This window comes from Lithobates pipiens, unplaced genomic scaffold, assembly GCF_037356315.1.
Source record: "Lithobates pipiens isolate NorthernLeopardFrog02 unplaced genomic scaffold, aLitPip1_a1.2 Scaffold_16, whole genome shotgun sequence".
NCBI lineage: Eukaryota > Metazoa > Chordata > Amphibia > Anura > Ranidae > Lithobates > Lithobates pipiens.
In genome coordinates, this window is record NW_027507748.1 from 148,881,468 (window position 1) to 148,901,184 (window position 19,717).

A 19,717-nucleotide genomic window follows, 5' to 3' on the forward strand; every position below is an offset into this window, starting at 1 on the left:
TCCTCTACTCTCGTCTGACAGACACGAGTGAGGAAAAGCCGATTACCGGCTCTTTCTATTTACACTGTGATCAGCCGTGATTGGACACGGCTGATCACGTGGTAAAGAGTCTCCGTCGGAGACTCTTTACCGAGATTGTAGTTGCAGGGTTTCAAACTGACACACCACAACAATGATCGCCACGATGCACGCCCCTGGGGGGACACAGCAGCTCAAAATCCTGAGGACGTCATATGACACCCAGTCAGGATTTTGAAACCACTTTGCAGCTGTCATTTGCCTATAGGGCAGGTGGCAGGTGGTTAAGTACATCTAAAATGCATTCACACCTGCGGATGCACCATGCCGGCAGTTACACCCATTAGAGGTTCCCACTATTAGCTATGAGTAGGCAGCCCTATAGAAATCAATGAGAGGCTGCTGGCTCATGTACCTAATCCTTCCCATTTGCATATAATCGCTGTTGTCATACGGTTTAGGAGATATTTACCCGAAGACAGCCACCGCTGTCTACGGCGCATGCGCCGTAGACAACGGCGTGCTGGCGCACTGGGCAGGCCGCAGATAGCGGCGATATGCCACGAGTGTCGGCTCCCATGCGCATGCGCGGGAGTGACGTCATCGCTGCTCCGGCGAATCACAGCGCCGGAGCAGCGAGACCCAGAAGTCACTGCAGAAACCATGGCAGCGGCGGACATGATGACGGAGGACCGATTCGGGGGCTTCGTTCTCAGGTAAGTTATTTATAATGAGCTAGTATGCTATGCCATGTAAATTAAACAGAATGTGTTTATCATCACTTTAAATTATGCAGTATCTTTGTTTCTTATAGTTGAGACATCAGCCCATAGGGATTACCTTGGCGAAAAAAGGTTGAGAACCTCTGGCTTGGATAATAAAATAACTGTTCTTACCTTAAAAATGTAGGTCTTTCCTTGGCAGTTCATGCGAGTGATGGCAGCATCTATTGGGCCTTCTATGCCCCACACATCCTTGATGAGCTTTGGGTAGCCATCAAGTGCTTTCTTATCATCAAGTTCATAAAAGTATTCACCTGAAGAAGATAATGAAGAATTGAAGCTGTATTTCCGCACACACTCATCTACAGTATTTGTTTTAATGGGGTTGATTTACTAAAACTGGAGAGGGCAAAGTCTGGTGCAGCTGTACATAATAACCAATCAGATTCCAGGTTTTAGTCCTCGTTCAAACTGAAGGTGGGTTTGAAATCGTGCGAGTTCAGCTGAACTTTCACAATTTCAAACCTGCATTTCAGTCCGACTTCAGGGGCGATTTGAAAGACATTTGTGCCAGTTCATGCACAGATGTCTATTGAAATCACTGCCAAAGTCGCCAAAAGTAGTGCAGGAACTACTTTTGGAAATCGGTGCGGCGCTCCAAAGGTGGCGTCGCACCGATTGGGACACTGCCGTTGCCGGCAATAGACTGCAATTTGGCATGCGCCTTTTCAAAATGCTCTGATCTGAACAGGGCCTAATTTCTAAGCTTTATTGAACCAGGCGAATTTAGAAGCTGATTTACTATTTACTGTGGCCTTCCTGCTTTATGTTTTATTCTGCATCTCCTCTGGAGAAATATGCAATTCAATTATCAGTAATCTTTTCTTATGTCAAGATAAGTGCAGTACTTCTCCACCCTTATGATCTTGTACAGAGGTCTGTGAGGCACCCATAAACTCCAACCATCTTGTGTGAAGCTTCAAGAAATGGAGAAACAAATAGGTAGCAGACATAGATGCGTTCTACAAGATGCTCTCCAAGTAAAGATGATTATATCCTACTTCTCTCCCTTATTTCCCTCCACAGGCACAACATTATTTTGTGTCTTCATACCTCGGAAAGCATAAATAGAGCCATTTTTTAAGTTTGTAAAGGCATCAAATGGTTTGCCACTGCACAGCTCCTCAGAGATGTCATCAGTTACAGGATCCACCAACGTTGTCCCTGTTGTTGGCCTCTCAGTCACTTTTTCAGATACCCCAGAGTTATCTACGGGCGTTGTTACTTGGGTCAGGAGATCTGGGTCTGTGGTGTCATTAAAATTGTCATATTCATCTTCAGGGAAGGTAAACACATCTCCTCTGGTCTCTGTTGTAAAAAAGTAATAAAAATATTGTGAGATTAAAGCTGAATACACACTATACAATTTTCTTTTGATTTTTGTTCCTTTAGATTTACCAAAACCATATAATATGAGGTCAAACCTAAAAAATTGTATGAAATCAGGCAGGCCCTTGCACTACGTAGTTGAAGGTAACTCTAAAGGAAATCGAACAAAAGTTATATACTGTAGTGTATATCCAGCTTAAGGATCAGCATAAAACTGTTATTCACATACATCCAACGCAATATTTATCACAAATACGGCCATGCAAGAAAAGGAATTCAGGCTGCCAAATATAATGTGATTACTTTTCTGTTTTATATTTTTTATTACATCCTATGAAATATATGATAATAAAGTGGAACTTCACTCTCCCAATCAACATTGATTCTTTTTAATCCCCAATCTGCTAAAATTTTCCACATTTTGTCATGTTACAACCAAAAACTTAAATGTATTTTATTGGGATTTTACGTGATAGACCAACACAAAATGGAATATAATTGTGAAGTAGAAGGAAAATGATAAATGGTTTTCAATTTTTTTTACAAATAAATATGTGAAAAGTGTGGTGTGCATTTGTATTCAGCCCCCCTGAGTCAGTACTTTGTAGAACCACCATTCCCTGCAATTACAGCTGCAAGTCTTTTTTGGGGATGTCTCTACCAGCTTTGCACATCTAGAGAGTGACATTTATGCCAACTCTTCTTTTCAAAATAGCTTAAGCTCTGTCAGATTGGATGGAGAGCGTCTGTGAACAGCGAGTCTTGCCACAGATTTTCAATTGAATTTAGGTCTGGACTTTGACTGGACCATTCTAAGACATGAATATGCTTTGATTCAAATCATTCCATTGTAGCTCTGGCTGTATGTTTAGGGTCGTTTGTCCTGCTGGAAGGTAAACCAGCTTCCTAGTCCCTGCTGAAGAAACGCATCCCCACAACATGATGCTGCCTACACCATGTTTCACGGAGGGGATGGTGTGTTCAGGGTGATGTGCATTGTAATGCTGCGTACACACGACGGGACTTTCCGGGCAGAAAAGGTCCGAAAGTGTTCCCGACGGACTTTCAACGGAGTTGCGATGGACTTCCGAATGAACGCTCTTGCCCACACACGAATGGACTAAAGTCCGTTCGAAAGTCAGTTTGTTTTGAATGTGATGACATACAACAGTACTAGAAAAGGAAGTTCAATAGCCAGTAGCCAATAGCTGCCCTTGCGTCGTATTTGGTCCGTCGGATCAGCATACAGATGAACGGTTTTCCCGATAGGTATTGAGTCCGTCGGACAGATTTGAAACATATTCTATTTCTAGGTCCATCTGAATTTTTTAAAGAAAAACGATCAGACTATCCCACACATGATCGGACTATACGAAGGAATGATTCCGTTGGACCTATTCTGCCGGAAAGTCCGGTCGTGTGCATGCGGCATACCGTTTTGTTTTTAGGCTAAAAAATTACATTTTGGTCTCATCTTATCAGAGCACCTTCTTCTACATGTTTGCTGTGTCCCCACATGGCTTCTCGCAAACTGCTAACAGGACTTTTTATGACTTTCTTTCAACAATGACTTTCTTCTTGCCACTCTTCCATAAAGGTCAGATTTGTGAAGTGCACGACTAATAGTTGTCCTGTGGACAGATTCTCCCACCTGAGCTGTGGATCTCTGCAGCTCCTACAGAGTTACCATAGGCTTCTTGGCTGCTTCTCTGATTAATGCTCTCCTTGCCCGACCTGTCAGTTTGGGTGGACGGCCATGTCTTGGTAGGTTTTCAGTTGTGCCATACTCTTTCCATTTTTGGATGATGGATTGAACAGTGCTCTGTGAGATATTCAAAGCTTGGGATATTTTTTTTATAACCTAACCCTGCTTTAAACTTCTCCACAACTTTATCCCTGACCTGTCTGGTGTGTTCCTTGGCCTTCATGATGCTGTTTGTTCACTAACAAACCTCTGGGGGCTTTACAGAACAGCTGTATTTATATTGAGATTAAATTACACACAGAAGGATTTTATTTACTAATCAAGTGACTTCTGTAGGCAATTGGTTCCACTAGATTTTAGTTATGGGTATCAGAGTATAGGGGGCTGAAAACAAATGCACGCCGCACTTTTCACATATTTATTTGTAAAAAATGTGGAAAACCATTTATCATTTTATTTCCACTTCACAATTATGTGCCACTTTGTGTTAGTCTATCACATAAAATACATTTATGTTTCCTGTCGCATCATGGCAGCATACACTCTGGGTTGTGACTCCACCCCCACAACCTGATAGGACCACATAGCTATAAGATGAAGATACGCCCCCGCCCCGGTATTCTCTTATTTTTCCTCACCTGTTGGGACCGCACGGATCATCACCCTCTTACCGCTTCGCCCCAGCCAGGTTCTAGCCTCTCCTGGGTGGAAGTCCTTACCGGTACAGCCTCTAAAGGAAGCTAAATGGAAGGAACCCCACTCTGGTGATCTCAGGGGTATGAATACTTTTTCTCTGCAAACAGAGCATTGCCTCTATAGCCGTTGAAAGTAAGCCTTAAACAGGCTGAAGGCATATAATAAAAAGATTGGTCTTTAAGCCTTAAACAGGCTTAGTACCTGCGGTGGTCTCCTGTTTCCTCTTCCTCCCTGGTGTCACTCTGTCTGCAACCTGACAGCATACTCTCTGCCTTCAGTATCTCTTGTCACCTTAGGTTGTCTGGTGCCTTTACCCCAGTGTTGCCTTTCTGCCATATTTTACTTCCTTTTCCTTAGCTCTCTAGTCCCACAGCAACATCACCACTCTTCCTGGTCACTCTGCCGCTTTGCACATGCTCACTGTGCACTTTGGGCAGCCTGTGTATGTCTATCTATGTCTTTTCCCTTTTCCAAGATGGCGCCGGCGGCCGCATGGCACTACTGAGCATGTGCGGGCGGGACATGACCCCAGCTCCAATTTTAAAAGGGGAAGATGCCTTTTTTAACGCAGATGTCTTTTTTTGCCTGTTTTTTGTGCTCAGCTGAATTTCATGACTGCTGCATTTCTGTTTTTTTCTACCCCAGTGTTGCCTCTCTGTTTGGTAAGTATCTCCCCTGTATTTTTCTTCTCTCTATTCCCCTCTTGTTTCTGTTATGGCTTTATCTTCCTTACCCTTTTTGCGTTACCTGTGTCTTCAGGCTTCCTCTGTTTCCCTATCCATGGAGACCACTGCTCCAGCAGATCACCACCAGCATAATAGGTAAGAGGGGAGGAGTTTGGTAAGTAGAGAAGATCGAAAAAGAGAGCAGGACGCACTAGCGCTACCTAAATGGTTAGCCCCATCAGGTCCACAAGATCATCTCGCAGAGATTCCTCGCATAGAAGAAGCCGCTCTGGCCATAGGCGGAGCCATTCGGGTGGAGGAAGTCGCTCAGGGAAAGGGAGTCGCAGAAGGAGTCGCTCCAGGTCTTGTTCAAGGCGCAGCCATTCCCGCCGAAGAAGATCCCCTGACCGGAGGCGCCATTCACCAGCACGTCACTCCCATCCTTATGAAAATACCTGCTGGGTATGCGAGGCCATAGCCCTTCCAGATATTTTGGCATGCCGCCGGTGCTTTGAAGAAGCCACCAGAGAGAAAGGGCAAGAACACAGAGAGCTCACAGAGTCTTCTGCCCCACGTGTCGCTCCTGACACGGAGTTATCTCCACGGGGTGCTTCGCTGGCTCCCCCAAGTACTTCCAGAGAGCATGATTCTCCTTCAGATGAGGAAGAACTAGAGGCTTCACCAGGCTTTGACTTCTCCCTAATAGAGCCTTTTGTGAGGTCAGTGAAGGGGGCCATTAGCTGGGAGGAACCACAGGAGGCCCAACCCAAAAGGAGAAAATATTTCCCGAACCTGATGAGAGAACCCGAAGCCTTCCCCTTCATTGATGAGTTGGAGGAACTTATCAGAGACGAGTGGCAGAGACCCAAGAAGAAAGCAAGTCTTAACAATCGGCTTGCCAAACTATATCCTCTAAAGGAGGCTAAAATTAAATCTCTCGTGTCCCCGCCAGTGGTGGATGCATCCCTCATGCGTGTGGCCAGACACGTTACGCTCCCTATCGAGGACGCTGTGTCATTCAAGGATGTCCTGGATAGGAAGATCGATACTGATCTCAAAAGAGCTTACTTAGCAGCAGGAGGCGTATGCAGGCCAGCAGTGGTTCTTGCAGCTGTGGGTAAGGCTATTGCCAGTTGGTCAGCAAGCACAGAAAAGCTTGTATCCAAGGCGCTGATCAGGACCAGATAGTAAGGGCCCTGCAAGAACTAAGCCTTGCAGGGGATTTTGTGGCAGAGGCATCTGTGGATGCTATTAAGTCCGCATCCAGGGCTATATTGTCCTTGGTAATGGCCAGACGGGCTCTCTGGCTCAAACCCTGGGCGGCAGATCCTGCTTCCAAGTCCAATTGGTGCTGCATCCCGTATGATGGTGAGAACCTTTTTGGCGCAAAATTGGACTCTGCTATTTCTAAGGTCACTGCCGGAAAATCAGGGCTTATCCCCTCGGATAGAAAGCCAAAGCTTCAGAGGCCTCCTCCCTTTAAGCGTAACCTCCCGGACAGGTACAGGGATGCCAAGTCCTACAGGCCTGGTAGGGAGTACAGAAGGAACTGGAAGGCCCCTCAAACGTCCTTCCTGACGTCCCAGAAGCCCAGGACCCCAGCATCTACTGACCAGAAGTCCTGTTGAAGGTGCGTCCGCCCAGCCAGCAGTGGTGGGGGCCAGACTCTCAAAGTTCACGCTGGTCTGGGGGGAAACAATAAGCGTTTAACCACCGTTCGCGTCGGGCACAGATGGTCATTCAGGTGACTTCCCCCGGGGGACCATTTTTGCCCAACAAACCTCCCGTCATCCCGGCAAAAGAGGTTAGCCTTGACCCGATACGTTCAGGATCTGCTCCAAAAGGAAGCAATTACCGAGGTGCCCCTATCCCAAAGAGGTCGGGGGTTCTATTCCCCTCTATTTCTAGTAAAAAATAAATCAGGGGACCTACGTCCGGTCCTGGATCTAAACGTAAACCGCTCTATCCAGGTAGAAGCATTCAAAATGGAGAGTCTACAGTCTATCCTCCAGGCCATAAATCTGGGGGACTGGATGCTCTCCATAGATCTACAGGGCGCCTACCTCCATATCCCTATCCATTCAGAACTCCAAAAGTTCCTCAGTTTTTCACTAAACCACAGACACTTTCAGTTCTGAAGTATTCTGTTTGGAATTTCTGCGGCTCCCAGGACCTTTACAAAGGTCCTTCTTCCCGTTATCGCGCATCTGAGGGAGAGGGGGCTGCGAGTCCACCATTATCTGGACGATATTCTCCTCCTCTCAGACAGCCGGGAGTCGCTGTTACAGCATCGAAAGATCCTCGTCTCCACTCTGCAGAATCTGGGATGGCTCATAAACTGGGGGAAGAGCCAGACTCGGCCCACCCAGAGAATGATCTTCTTAGGAGCCCAGTTGAATACAGTGCAGCTGCCTCTGGAGAAGTCTTCCCTGTTGGTCCGGAAGGTGAAGAAGGCCATTCTAGCAAGATCCCTGTCGGCCAGAGTATGCCTCAGCCTTCTAGGCTCCCTATCAGCGACAATTCCTATGGTCCGTTGGGCTCAGTGGCACACCAGACCTCTGCAGAACTCCTTCCTACATCAGTGGGATGGTTCATCCATGACCCAGACGATCCGGATCTCGGAGACAGTCAGGCGCTCATTGCGTTGTGGTCCCCACAACTTAAACAATTGCAAACACATAGTCATCCCTCCTCAGGATGCCAGTCTAGAAGGTTTGGGAGCCCACTACCAGTCCCATGCAGCACAGGGCCGTTGGCCTTTCGAAAGTACGGGACTCGGTATCGAACGTGCTGGAGATGAGGGCGGCCCTCCAGGCTTTCCTGGCCTTCAGCTCCCCTTTAAGGGGGAAGCAGGTCCTCTTAAGGATGGACAACAAGGTTGCTGTTGCCTACATAAACAGACAGGGGGGGACCAGGAGTCCCTCCATGATGCGGGAAGTTCTCCCTGTGATTGAATGGGCACAGTTGAACCTGTCAGACCTGAGGGCGACTTACATCCAGGGGTTCGAGAACATCTTAGCCGACACGCTCAGCAGGGAGTTCGCCTTCAACAAAGAGTGGTCCCTGAGCCCTCAGGCCTTCTCCCTCATCTGCCAGACCTGGGGTCAACCAGACATAGACCTTGCTGCGACTCCGGCAAACTCCAAATGCCGAAGGTTCCTGTCGAGGTTTCCCTTTCACTTAGCGGAGGGGACAGATTGCCTCCAGCATCCCTGGAACTTCCATCTCGGGTATATCTGCCCTCTGACTCCCCTGATGTGAGATTTCTCTTAAGGCTCAAGAGATCAACGGCATTGGTGATAGCGGTGATTCCTTTTTTTGGCCCAGGAGGCCATGGTTCACCACCCTCCTACAACTGAGCACGGCAGACCCTCTTGCTCTTCCCTGTCAGCCGACTTGCTCTCCCAGGGCCAGCTACTACATCCAGATTCGGGGAAGCTGTACTTGATGGCTTGGGGGCTGAGAGGGCTAGGTATCTATGTCAGGGCTGCTCCCAGAAGGTAGCTGATACCCTGCTCCAGGCCAGAAAACCTACCACCAACTGCACCTACCGCAGGGTCTGGGAGAAGTTTGTTGCCTTCTCTCAGGACCTTGGCCGGGATCTGTCCTCCCTTTCGGCTCCTCTGATCCTAGAGTTCCTGCAATCAGGCTTAGACAAAGGTCTTAGCTCTGGTACTCTGAAAGTTCAGGTGTCAGCTCTATCCGCCCTGACAGGGGTTAAATGGGCTCACGATCCCCTTGTTATGCAATTTCAGAAGGCCTGTCTTAAACTAAGACCACCTAGGAAGCCTTCCTTTCCAACATGGGACCCATCAGTCATCTTAGAGGTACTATCCAAAGAACCCTGTTTTCCGCTGGAAAACATCTCCCTCTGGCACCTGACACTAAAAGTCACCTTTCCTGGTCGCAACCACATCAGCGAAGAGAGTTTCAGAGATGCAAGCATTACTGATTAAGGAGCCGTATCTGATCATTCATCCGGACAGGGTAGTTCTAAGACCCTTGGATCACTTTATCCCAAAGGTGGCATCCTCTTTTCACTTCAACCAGGAAATCAACTTGCCAGCTCTTAACACAGACCAGGGTGACCCTCATCCTCTGGATGTAAGGGGCAAAATCATAAAATATCTTTCCCTGTCCAAATCCTTTAAAAGATCGGAGAACCTCTTCATCATTCCCCATGACTTTAGGAGAGGTCAAGCAGCTTCGGCCCGAACCATTGCCTCCTGGTTGGTGAAGGCCTACTTGCTGAGTGAGTCGCAAATTCCTGAAGACCTTAGGGCTCATTCCACCAGAGCAGTGGCCACCTCCTGGGCACCGTATTGTAGGGTCTCAGTGGAAACCATCTGCAGAGCGGCCACTTGGTCCTCCAGGAACACCTTTATCTCTCACTACAAGGTGGACTCAGCTCAGCTATCAACAGTAGAATTGGGAAAGTCCATTATTCAAGCCAACTCTTCTATTCCTTGCTAATAAACGTTTACCTTTGCATCTCCCACCCAGTCTGCGAGTTAATCCCCAGAGTGTATGCTGCCATGATGCGACAGGAAAATGGAAAATTGTATACTTACCTTTCCGTAATTTTCCTTTCCTGTCGCATCTTCATGGCAGCATACAATATCCCACCCACAAAGGTGATTCATATATACAGAGAATACCGGGGCGGGGGGCGTATCTTCATCTTATAGCTATGTGGTCCTATCAGGTTGTGGGGGTGGAGTCACAACCCAGAGTGTATGCTGCCATGAAGATGCGACAGGAAAGGAAAATTACGGAAAGGTAAGTATACAATTTTCCATTTTTTGGTTGTAACATGACAAAATGTGGAAAATTTCAAGGGGTGTGAATACTTTTTCAAGGCACTGTAATAGAGCTGCACGACGAATCTTTAAAGAATTGAGATTGCGATTTAACCCCCCTCGCAATCTTAAAACAGCATTTCTTTGATTCAGTGCAGAGCGTTCTCTCAGCCGACAGCTGTCCAAAAAAAAAAAAAAAAAAAAAGAAGGCAAAAAACAGGCAGCCAAGTTTATCACAACATCCCAGGCGAGATGAAGAGAAACATTGTAACATTTAGTACTTTTAGATCAAAGGAATGATCTTCAGTCTGTAAATTAGGTCATATGTTTTTTTAGCAGAGACCCTAGAGAATAAAATGGCGTTTTTTGTAATATTTTATGTCACGCGGTATTCGCGCAGTGGTCTTTCAAACACAATATTTCTGGAAAAAATATACTTTAATAAATTAAAAAAAATACCTAAACAGTAAAGTTAGCCCAAATTTTTTTGTATAATGTGAAAGATTATATTATGCCGCAAGAATTATAATCTTTATTCTAAGAAAAAAAATTGTGATTCTGATTTTAGCCAGAATCATGCAGCTCTAGTAAATAGATAGGAAAGTATATAATTTTACTTGTTTTCAACTTTTTTTTTTTTTTTTACATTTCTTCATTTACTTCCTGGTTTCTTGCCTAGGCAAATTATGTCATACATTCCAGGAGTCTTCAGGAGAGGAGGCGAGGAGGATGGGCTTTCTCAGCTAAACACACCCTCCTACCTGCATGCCTGAGCTAAGGACAGATGCATTCCAGAAAGTAAATGCTACATTAGGCTCGGTTTCCACTAGTGTGACTTGTCATGCAACTTGGGACTGCAAAGTCACACAACAAGTCATACCTCATGATTTTCAATGGGTATCTTTCATATCTGTGCGACTTCAAGTCGCAGCGACTTCAAAGTAGTCCCTGCACTGCTTTGGTCCCACTTTGATGGAACTTGAGGTTCATAGACCTCAAGAATACACAGGCATTGTTTCAAGTCGCAAAAAATCACAGCAAAATTGTGAAACTTTCCCACCATGGTCAGCTCTCTGGCTATGCTGGGAACCAGCCTTCTCTCCTTTAATGATCAGATTGTGTTTGCTTATTTACTGTACATAGGTATTTTATCTTTATTCTGAACACCTTTCTAACAGTATACTAAAAGAAAACAGCAATGCATCCAAACGTATTCACTTACCTTTTTTCATGCAAACCTCCTTGAAATCGCTGCAGCAACTTCCGTAGTAAATACACAAGTCATCACATTGGCATTTACTTTTGGCACTGAAACCCTCCAAACATCGTCCCACACAGGACTCTGTAAAAGTAATGCACATAAATGGAGAAAAACAGCAAAAAAAACAAAAACAAATAAACAGCAAATACAGCAGGATGGAGAAGAGGTAGCTATGAAATCTCTTTCAAATACAGGCGTCTTTTTTCTTTTTTTGTTAATTCTTTATTTATGTTCAGCGAATTCAGCCCTGCAACACATAACAGGAAGAAAAAAACTGATACAACAGCATCATGGGATAATGGTCAACTAGGCCTCTAGCTCTAATCAGGCGCTTCAAAAAAACATCCTCGTTGCTGTAAATCATGCACCCAGCGTCCAGAAAGGGGCCGGGCGCATGAATGGGCGGGGGCGGCCGTGGATAGAGGGGGCGGCGATCAGACGCCCCTAAGGGGACGGGTCGCCACTGCTATGGGCTGTCAGCAGTAATGTCTCTAGGTTTTGTGTTGCCCTAGGCCTGACTAAACTCGTGTACCCCCTAATTTAAATATGACCCACCGCTTCCTGTCAAGGCCACACCCCTTGCTGTTTAAGACCTGCCCTGAAATTTTCTAGTGGGGACACTAGTTCTGAGGGGCTGGGGGGGCAATTGATTCCCTTCATTTGCATAGATTTGCTCTCACTTCCTGTTTGGCTATGGGGCAGGAAGTGAAGGGAAATCTCTGCAATGGGACAGGGATGGTAAAAAATAAACTGACAGGGGCTATAAGCCTCCCTTACTCTATCCAAAATGGAAAAAAAAAGTATTGCCTATAGTTCTACTTTAGGCTGGGTTCACACTGCTGCGGGGGGAGATCCGGATGTGATTCGCACCGCAAATCACATCCGATCTCCGTAGCGATGCGAGTACAGCCATACAGATAGTATGGCTGAATTCGCAGCGCTCCCGCAGCAAACTCGCACGGGACCCTTTTTTTGGTCCGCAACAGAATCGGATCGCATGGGGGTTCACACCATGCGATCCGATTCCTTTGCGAGTCGGCAGATCGCACTGCGATATGCGGACGGATCTGGGGGTGTCATTAACATAACATTGACACTCCCAGCCGTCCGCATAGGGCAGTGTGAACTGCCGGCAGGAGGTGTGCGATGCGGGAAAACGCAGCGGATTCGCGGTGGTGAGAACCCGGCCTTAAGTACAAATTTCTTATAATTTTATAGAGAGGACTAAGAAGATATAACCATGCCAATGGCGCAGCAGAAGACATAGCACAGTCAGGAAGGTTTTTGGTCCAGAATGATAGGACAGTCAAAATCAGAATCGCCCCCCCCCCCCACCCACAGTTGCGGAAAGCCGGCTTCCCTCATACCGGAAGCAGTGCAACCGCTTTAGGGGTGCGCTAGACTAATTTGCCTCTCAGCCCAGTCCGTCCCATAAGACTGGCGCTACCCTAACAGTGTAGCGCAAGCCACATGCTGCCCTCCTGCAAAGTGCTGCCATAGGCCTGGGCCTTGTTGGCCTAGGCCAGCATACAGCGTTGGCTGTCGGTAGATTCACCCCCTCTGTTTGTCCTGTTTACCATTATGATTGAAAGTGAAAGTAAAAGAAAGTATCCAATATTGGGTTGTCCCCAGAAAAGTAGTATGGAACAAGAGCCACATACGCCGATGCCTCCTCTAGTGCTGGCTCCTGTCGCATGCGGAGTGGCCTCATTTACTTGAATGGGTCACAATTGGCAGGTGGTAGCATGCACCAAAAGCAATAGGGGGCTTAATTCTTGCTGCAGCAGGTGTACACGTCTGGCTGCTGCCTCAGCAGCTAAAGGGGGAAGGAATGGGGAGCGGTAAAACCGCAACTCAACCACTGGGTTTTACATGTAAACGAGACCTAAGAGGGCAGCTTCCGAATGCGACTAAGGGCTCACTCACAAGTGCAACAGGCACTGCTGTGTCTCTAAAAAGTGATGTGAGTGTCTTTGACAGGTGGTGAGGAGGTGATGTGTTGCCCATGACTGCCGTGCAATGTACACGATTGCGACATGGTATTAAGCAAATAAGGTTTATAATTGGTGTGAGGAGACAACACTGTGCCTGCTGATCTTTGACTTCTCCTTTATTATTCAGGTAGATCTCCGCCTCTTTAAGTTTGCCTGCCCCTGCCTTAAAGTGTTACTGAACCCAGGATCCTGCATGCACTATATCTGGTCTCCCACTGTACACATAACATGAAAATGCAACATGTTTAGTAAATAAAAACTGCTAATATATATATATTCTTTAGAAGTTTTGTGACTTCTATTAGTGTCTGGTTAAAGCTTGTAGGGGAAGTTTTCATTCTCCCATGACTGTCCTATGAGGATACAGGACCCCTGACCCTCTGTCACTCTCCCAAGAAAATAAAAACTCTCTAGCAATACACACCAAACTGAGTATGTACAGCTTGTCCCTTAGCCTCTGTTCTACCAGGAGATGGTTTGGGGACTGTGGAAGAAGGAGAGGATCAGAGAAGACAGGATCAAACTGCTTTTTACGCACTGCAGGAATTTTTGTTCACTTCCTCTTTTTGGCTTTCGGACAGAAAATTAAGGGAAATTCCCCCCCCCCCCCTCCACAGTTGGCAAAAAAATAAACTGACAGGTGTTATGACACCCTTTTTTTCTCCTTTTTCTCCAAAGCGGAAAAAATATTTTTGCCTATATTTCTACTTTAAGGAAGTAACTGCGTGCAGATCTACACAAAGTAAAGACCCTTCCAATTGATAGGAGTAGGCTAGATATGACTGAAATACAATGTGAAGATTAATATATGATTTTACATTTTGACTATAGATACACTTAATGGGGCAATGCCAGGCAACATAGACAACCAATCCGTGATCTGCAAATGCTATTTAATAAATATTGAGATTGTGATATGTTACATTGGCACCATGTTTCCCATCCCTTTTCTCTACAGATTGAGTTTGCACTTTCAGCACAGCTTCTGATTGGCTGAGCCAAGTTTGCATTGGGAGCTGGACCATGTTTGTGCTACTACACCCACTGTATGTGATGTGTGAGCTGCCGTGTGATGCTCTGCTGACTAGTACACACACTTTTGCTCTGTTCTAATACAAGGTGGAGTAAATATGCTGTTGAGCTTAAAGGGAAAGTGCTTCCTGTATTGATGCCACTTCTTTTTTTTTTAAATATATTTTCACTTCTCATTTAAAACATTTTAAAGAAAACAAAATGAATATTCACTCCTTGTTCCTTATATTTATCACCTCGACAAAAATAAACATATTTTGGTAATAGTCACACATATCAAATACAATATATATGTTCTTATTTACCTAGTAAAGGAATCAAGCATTAAAAGAAGCCCAGTGCCTAAAGTACCCACATAATCTGCCATATGTTAGTGTGCCCCTGCAGCTACTTCTACAATGTATAACATGCTCAGTTCTCCCCACATGCATCAGTACCGCCAGCGGGTGACGTCACAGGACCATCTCCAGGATCGGGGGACCAGTCCAGTGCAGGAGCACAATGGTTGGCAGCTTCACCCCCATAATGATGAGTTGTTTGGTTGGGCAGTGTCCAGTGAGTGGATGATCAGGTGTCAGGGGACATCTAGGCAAGAGGTGAATATACAGTATCTCAAAAAAGTGAGTACACCCCTCACATTTTTGTAAATATTTTATTATATTTTTTCATGTGACAACACTGAATAAATGACACTTTTCCACAATGTAAAGTAGTGAGTGTACAGCTTGTATAACAGTGTAAATGTGCTGCCCCCTCAAAATAAATGACATAGCCATTAACGTCTAAACCACTGGCAACAAAAGTGAGTACACCCCCAAGTAAAAAAATTACAAATTGGGCCCAAAATGCCAATATTTTGTGTGGCCACCATTATTTTCCAGCACTGTCTTAACCCTCTTGGCCATGGAGTTTACCAGAGCTTCACAGGTTGTCACTGGAGTCCTCTTCCACTCCTCCATGACGACATCACAGAGCTGGTGGATGTTAAAGACCTTGCGCTCCTCCACCTTGGTTTTGAGGATACCACACAGATGCTCAATGGGGTTTAGGTCTGGAGACATGCTTGGCCAGTCCATCACCTTTACCCTCAGCTTCTTTAGCAAGGCAGTGGTCGTCTTGGAGGTGTGTTTGGGGTCGTTATGTTGGAATACTGCCCTGCGGCCCAGTCTCCAAAGCGCGGGGATCATGCTCTACTTCAGTATGTCACAGTACATGTTGGCATTCATGTTTCCCTCAATGAACTGTAGCTCCCCAGTGTCGGCAGCACTCATGCAGCCCAAGACCATTATACTCCTACCACCATGCTTGACTGTAGGCAAGACACACTTGTCTTTGTACTCCTCACCTGGTTGCTGCCACACACGCTTAACACCCTCTGAAACAAATAAGGTTATTTTGGTCTCATCAGACCACAGGACATCCATGTCCTTAGTCTGCTTGTCTTCAGCAAACTGTTTTTGGGCTTTATTGTGCATCATCTTTAGAAGAGGCTTCTTTCTGGGATGAAAAGCATGCAGACCAATTTGATGCAGTGATGCTGAGCACTGACAGACTGACCCCCCACCCCTTCAACCTCTGTAGCAATGCTGGCAGCCCTCATACTTTCATTTCCCAAAGACAACCTCTGGATATGACTCGAGCACATGCACTCAACTTCTTTGGTCGACCATGGTGAGGCCTGTTCTGAGTGGAACCTGTCTTGTTAAACCGCTGTATGGTCTTGGCCACCATACTGCAGCTCCGTTTTGGGGTCTTGGCAATCTTCTTATAGCCTAGGCCATCTTTATGTAGGGCAACAATTCTTTTTTTTCAGATCCTACATAGTTACATAGTGGGTGATGTTGAAAAAAGACACCACAAGTCCATCAAGTCCAACCTATGTGTGTGATTATATGTCAGTATTACATTGTATATCCCTGTATTTTGCGGTTGTTCAGGTGCTTATCTAATCGTTTTTTGAAACTATCAATGCCCCTCGCTGAGACCACCGTCTGTGGAAGGGAATTCCACATCTTTGCTGCTCTTACAGTAAAGAATTCTCTACGTAGTTTAAGGTTAAATCTCTTTTCTTCTAATTTTAATGAGTGGACACGTGTCTTGTTAAACTCCCTTCTGCGAAAAAGTTTTATTTCTAGTGTGGGGTCACCAGTACGGTATTTATACATTGAAATCATATCCCCTCTTAAGTGTCTGTTCTCCAGAAAGAATAAGTTCAGGGCTCACAACATTTCCTCATAACTAATATCCTCCAGACCCTTTATTAGCTAAGTTGCCCTTATTTGTGCTTGCTCCATTTCCAGTACATCCTTTTTAATGCATGCCAATATTCATCCCCCTTTTAATGCCTGCCAATATTCTGTTTGTTTCTTTGCATTCTTTGTTAGCAGCAGCTTGGCATTGTATGCCATTGCTGAGCCTATCATCTACTAGGACACCCAGTTCCTTTTCCATCCTAGATTCCCATCCAAATGCATTATTTAAAATTTTTCTATATTAAAACCCTCTTTGCCATGAGGTGCCATGTTGAACTTCCAGTGACCAGTATGAGAGAGTGAGAGAGATAACACCAAATTTAACACACCTGCTCCCCATTCAAACCTGAGACCTTGTAACACTAATGAATCACGTGACACCGGGGAAGGAGATCGGTTAATTGGGCCCAATTTAGACATTTTCACTTAGGGGTGTACTAATTTTTGCCGCCAGCGGTTTAGACATTAATGGCTGTGTGTTGAGTTATTTTGAGGGGACAGCAAATTTACACTATTATACAAGCTGTATACTCACTACTTTATATTGTAGCAAAGTGTAAATTCTTCAGTGTTGTCACATGAAAAGATATAATAAAACATTTACAAAAATGTGAGGGGTGTACTCACTTTTGTGAGATACTGTATATCCTGTACACATACCTATTAGAAGTTATTTTAGAAGCATAGTAGAGGTAAAGGACTGCTTTAAATTGCTTTTTTTTTTCTCAGAAAATAGGTGCAGGTACTCCTGTGCCCTGGGTCAACCATTGTCCATGCCCCCAATCCACCTATGAAATGTTCTTTGTCCCTGTCCCCTTCCCACCAATTGACCCCCCCCCCCCCCCCCCAGCAATAATGAAAGGAAAATCCGGATGGCTGCACACCAAACTGAGATCCAAATGCCCTTATTCACATAAAATCGTGAAGAACATGAAGAGCACTACATGTACAAGCAAGAAAAGGAACTGCTCTCTGTACATGTAGTGCTCTTCATGTTCCTTATGGTTTTATGTAAATAAAGGCATTTGGATCTCAGTTTGGTATGCAGCCATCCAAAATTTTCCTTTAATTATTGCCTTAGCTGCGACTGGGCGGGCACCCTGCAGCGAGGAGACCATGCTGTTGGAGCCAGCTCACCTGTGAGCAGCTTGGATCTTTTGCAACCCCCCCGCAACAATAGATCTTCTCCATCAACAATAGACTCCCCCGCAGCAGCTATAGATTCCCCAAGCAGACATTATCAATGGACTTTCCCACAGCCAGCAGCAAAAGATATCCCCCAAAACAGTAGATCCTTTCCAGTAACAATAGATTCCCCACCCTCAACAACAGATTCCTTAGCAGCCAGCAACAATGGGCCCCCACAACAGTAGATGCCCCCAGCAACATAAGACCCCACTCAGCAACAACAGACCTCTCCCCAAGAAACATTGCACCTCCCCCATCACCAGTGACAATAGCTCCTCCAGCAGCCAGAATCAATAGACCCTAAAGCATGCTGAGACAGCCCTTGCTAGTATATAATTCAGTGCTAACGTTGCTGGAACTGTTCCCACTGAAAAAAGCCCTGGCTTTAAGGATTAGCAAAGGTTTATTTGCTCTCTTGCGCCATTTCTGTTTGCCGCAGAGGGGTAAACATAACACAGGGTCCATTGAACCCCACAGAGAGAACAAGCTACAGTCCATGGGTGTCTGAACTCAGATCAGGAAACAACAGAAACCCTACATAGCTGTATAGATTGTAGTGAGGATGATGGGAGTTATACAGATGAATAGATTTCAGTATGTAGTGTGAGAATTGTATAGATGCATATTTTTCAGTAAGGAGAATTGTATGTGCACTCTTATGCCCCATACACACGATTGGCAAGTCCGACAACAAAGTTTTGTTAGCGGAAAATTTGAGAACCTGCTAGCCAACATTTGGCGGAAAGGCTGACAACAAATGTTCGATGGAGCTTACTCATGGTTGGACTTTCAGCCAACAAGCTCACATCCAACAATTCCGGTCAGAAAATACAATTGTGTGTGTACGCGACATTAGTTTATCAAGCCTTTGAACAACAGCTACACCCCCTGAAATCCATACAGTCCTCTTACTGATATGTGTTCTTTCATATGTTCCTATTATAAAGGTGTATGTGTTTTGCCTGTGTTCTGAACTCTAGCCTAATTTGGTTTACTGCATTTGCTCATCTTCTATTTAGAATAATCAGAGGAACCACCCACTCACATATTACTGTGATCTTCAATATATGAATCATTTATTGTAGGTATTTACCTTAGCGTTGTTAATTTATGCAGCACTTCACAAATATATTGTACATTCACATCAGTCCCTATCCTATTACAATCTAAGGTCCCCCAACTCACATTCATACATACACATACCAATTTAGACAGGAGTCAATTAACTTACCAGCATGTCTTTGTAGTGTGGGAGGAAACCAGTGTACCCAGAGGAAACTCGCGCAGTCACAGGGAGAACATGAAAACACCAGGCAAGTAGTGCCATGATTGGGGTTCGAACTGACAACCCTATTGCTGCTAGATGGCGGTGCTAACCTCTTTATGCCATTATGTTAAAGAATTATTACCTTATACTTACACTACATCTGTGTTAATACTAATTACTTAATTCTGTCTACCTCTCTTTACAAATATATATATATATATATATATATATATATATATATATTATACTAACCCACAAAGATGCTGCTGTCTATGTCCCTTCTGTAAACCCAATAAGTCTATAAATCCCAATGGGTACCTACCTTCAGCAGGTAGGGCTGAATCAATTGCCCCCAGCAGCAGGATTGCTGGGAGCAGCAGTGCTCTCATGTCAGCTGTCTAGTTCGCAGGTTTCAGTCTACTGTGTGGCTTGCTGGTCTCTGACCCCTTGGTTTAGTGGCCCCTTGTTTGCTTGAAGTTACAACACTGTTGTTTGCAAAGACTGAAAAGATAACAAGATCTTCCTCCAATTCCACAGGCAGGGGTTTACTGGAATCCTGGCAACACTGTCAACGAATCTTCTGTAACAAATTGGATTTTTGTTGGCACTTGATACATTGCAGTTTACGCTTTGGCATTTGGTGCCAGGATAATTAGGCCAACACAGTTTCCAAAGCTGGTCAGACTCTGGGCATGTATTAACCATTCAAAATACCTTTCATTAAAATTC

At 45.2% G+C, this 19,717-nt stretch overlaps 1 protein-coding gene across 1 annotated transcript in view; it reads right to left on the reverse strand.

Annotated features, from left to right (window-relative positions):
• Positions 1-19,476, reverse strand: part of VTN (vitronectin) — a 46,891-nt gene extending 27,415 nt beyond the window's left edge. The window contains exons 1-4 of the mRNA XM_077480596.1: positions 19,311-19,476; positions 11,217-11,336; positions 1,854-2,108; positions 915-1,054 (exon numbers count right to left, since the gene is read on the reverse strand). Of these exons, the coding sequence (XP_077336722.1) occupies positions 915-1,054; positions 1,854-2,108; positions 11,217-11,336; positions 19,311-19,377 (582 nt within the window). The 5' untranslated portion in view covers positions 19,378-19,476. The remainder of the gene's footprint in view (positions 1-914; positions 1,055-1,853; positions 2,109-11,216; positions 11,337-19,310) is intronic.
• Positions 19,477-19,717: the final 241 nt, after the last annotated feature.